The following is a 1,702-nucleotide window of genomic DNA, read 5'->3' on the forward strand; positions in this document are numbered from 1 at the left end:
GCGCGGCGGCGCTCCCGCCAAGGGTTCGGATCCCATGTAGAGACCGGTTCCCGCTCACTGGCTGAGCGCGGTGCAGGCGCAATACCGAGGGTTGCAATCCCGTTACCGGTCAGTAAAAAAAAAAAAAAAAAAAAAAGTTATGACTGCATTGAGATTTACTTTTATTTTTTTTAATTTTCCAAATTTTCTTTAATGAGCATTTCTCCTATCATAAAAATGGCAACCAAAAAATATTTCTAAGAGATCAAAATGTCATGCAAAAAAAAAAAAACACAAAAGAACAAAAAAATGGGGAGGAAAAAGATTAGTAAGACATTAAAAAGTAAATAGTCATTCCATGGAAAAACACGTGTTTGTAATGTTAACAGAAATTTTTATAGGAGGCATTTTTAATAAATGTGTATCTGAAATGCATACAATTTGCAATTACTACTCTTGAAAGTTTTAAAAAACAAATTCTGACATATAAGCAAACGCTCATAAAGGCAGTCATTAACTATCACTCTGATGTTTGTCGTTCTATAATTAAAGACCTGGATGCTCAGTTACATAATTTAACAATAAATCTTTAGTAATCTATTTGTTGCAGTATTATCAGTTATAAAGTTTTACTTACCCATGTAGCTGCAAGCTATTTAAGGTGGTCCACTTTTTCCAAACATCAATGTTTTTTCTCATAGTGCCATCTCCACTGGGAAGAAAGATATTTAAGAATTTAAAACTCTATACAAATACATGATTAAAGTTTAACAGATGTTGTAGTCAAGCTAAATTACAGAATAGGTAATATAAATACCAGTTAGAAAACAATCTGAATTTTCACAAACTACAATCAATTCTCTTTATTTTAGAAACCCTCAAATATATTACACTTTTTAATTATACTTCAATTTTCAACCAAAAAGAAAATAATAGACTTGAATAGGAAACCCCACTCAACACTTAAAGAGATATTAATTTGCTTCCATCTGGGAAAAGTACCAGCAAAATTAATCTGCAGACCTAGGACACAGAACTTTGAATACTACTATTTAGAAATTCAGTTAATCGACAATGATAATCTAATCAGATAAATAACTCTCATAAATGATTTTCCACAGCAAATTCAATTAAACCAATGTAATATCTTTAACTAAATTTTTCCTACAGTCACAGTTAAACATTTTTGACTTTCTATTTTTATTTAATGAAAATTATTCTCATGTTTTTATTAACGGAAACTATTTCCATGTATATTTTATAATAAAGACTTGATTCATTAATCTTCTGTCTCTGTCTAATTTTATCTACCCGGTTTTTCCAGGAGTAATTCCTGCCTTTGTTGGCTTTCTCTGTAAAGTTTAATTTTCCTTGGTGGTCTGGTCACATGTGCTTGAAGTGAAAAAGGATCCACAGGATGGAAATGTCCTATGAGATATAGTTCCTACTTTCAAATGACATCCCTGGCTGTATGCCATTGGCTTGTATGGTGAAAACGCCAACATTACTTCAGGAATTTCTTTAGCTTATAATCTACTGTTCACAAAGTCACTTCGTTCTCAGAACATGATACAACAAATGGGTTATATTTCTGATCACTTGAACACAGGGATAGGAAAGCATAGAACTCCAGGGAAAACTAGAAAACTGCAACCTAGAAAAAAAGGAATTTAGTTCATGACCTATTTTAAATTTTACTTTAAAAAGGAGTTTTTCAGGTATT

General features: G+C 31.7%; 1 protein-coding gene across 1 annotated transcript in view; it reads right to left on the minus strand.

Moving 5' to 3' along the window:
* The window catches only part of LOC103583655 (tRNA (cytosine(34)-C(5))-methyltransferase), a gene marked incomplete at both ends in the record, with an annotated part of 6,703 nt that overhangs the window by 1,066 nt on the left and 3,935 nt on the right, over positions 1–1,702 (minus strand). The window contains one exon of the mRNA XM_008564913.1: positions 617–691. Coding sequence (XP_008563135.1) covers positions 617–691 — 75 coding nt within the window. The remainder of the gene's footprint in view (positions 1–616; positions 692–1,702) is intronic.

This window comes from Galeopterus variegatus, unplaced genomic scaffold (genome assembly GCF_000696425.1).
Source record: "Galeopterus variegatus unplaced genomic scaffold, G_variegatus-3.0.2 Scaffold25424, whole genome shotgun sequence".
Classification (NCBI taxonomy): domain Eukaryota; kingdom Metazoa; phylum Chordata; class Mammalia; order Dermoptera; family Cynocephalidae; genus Galeopterus; species Galeopterus variegatus.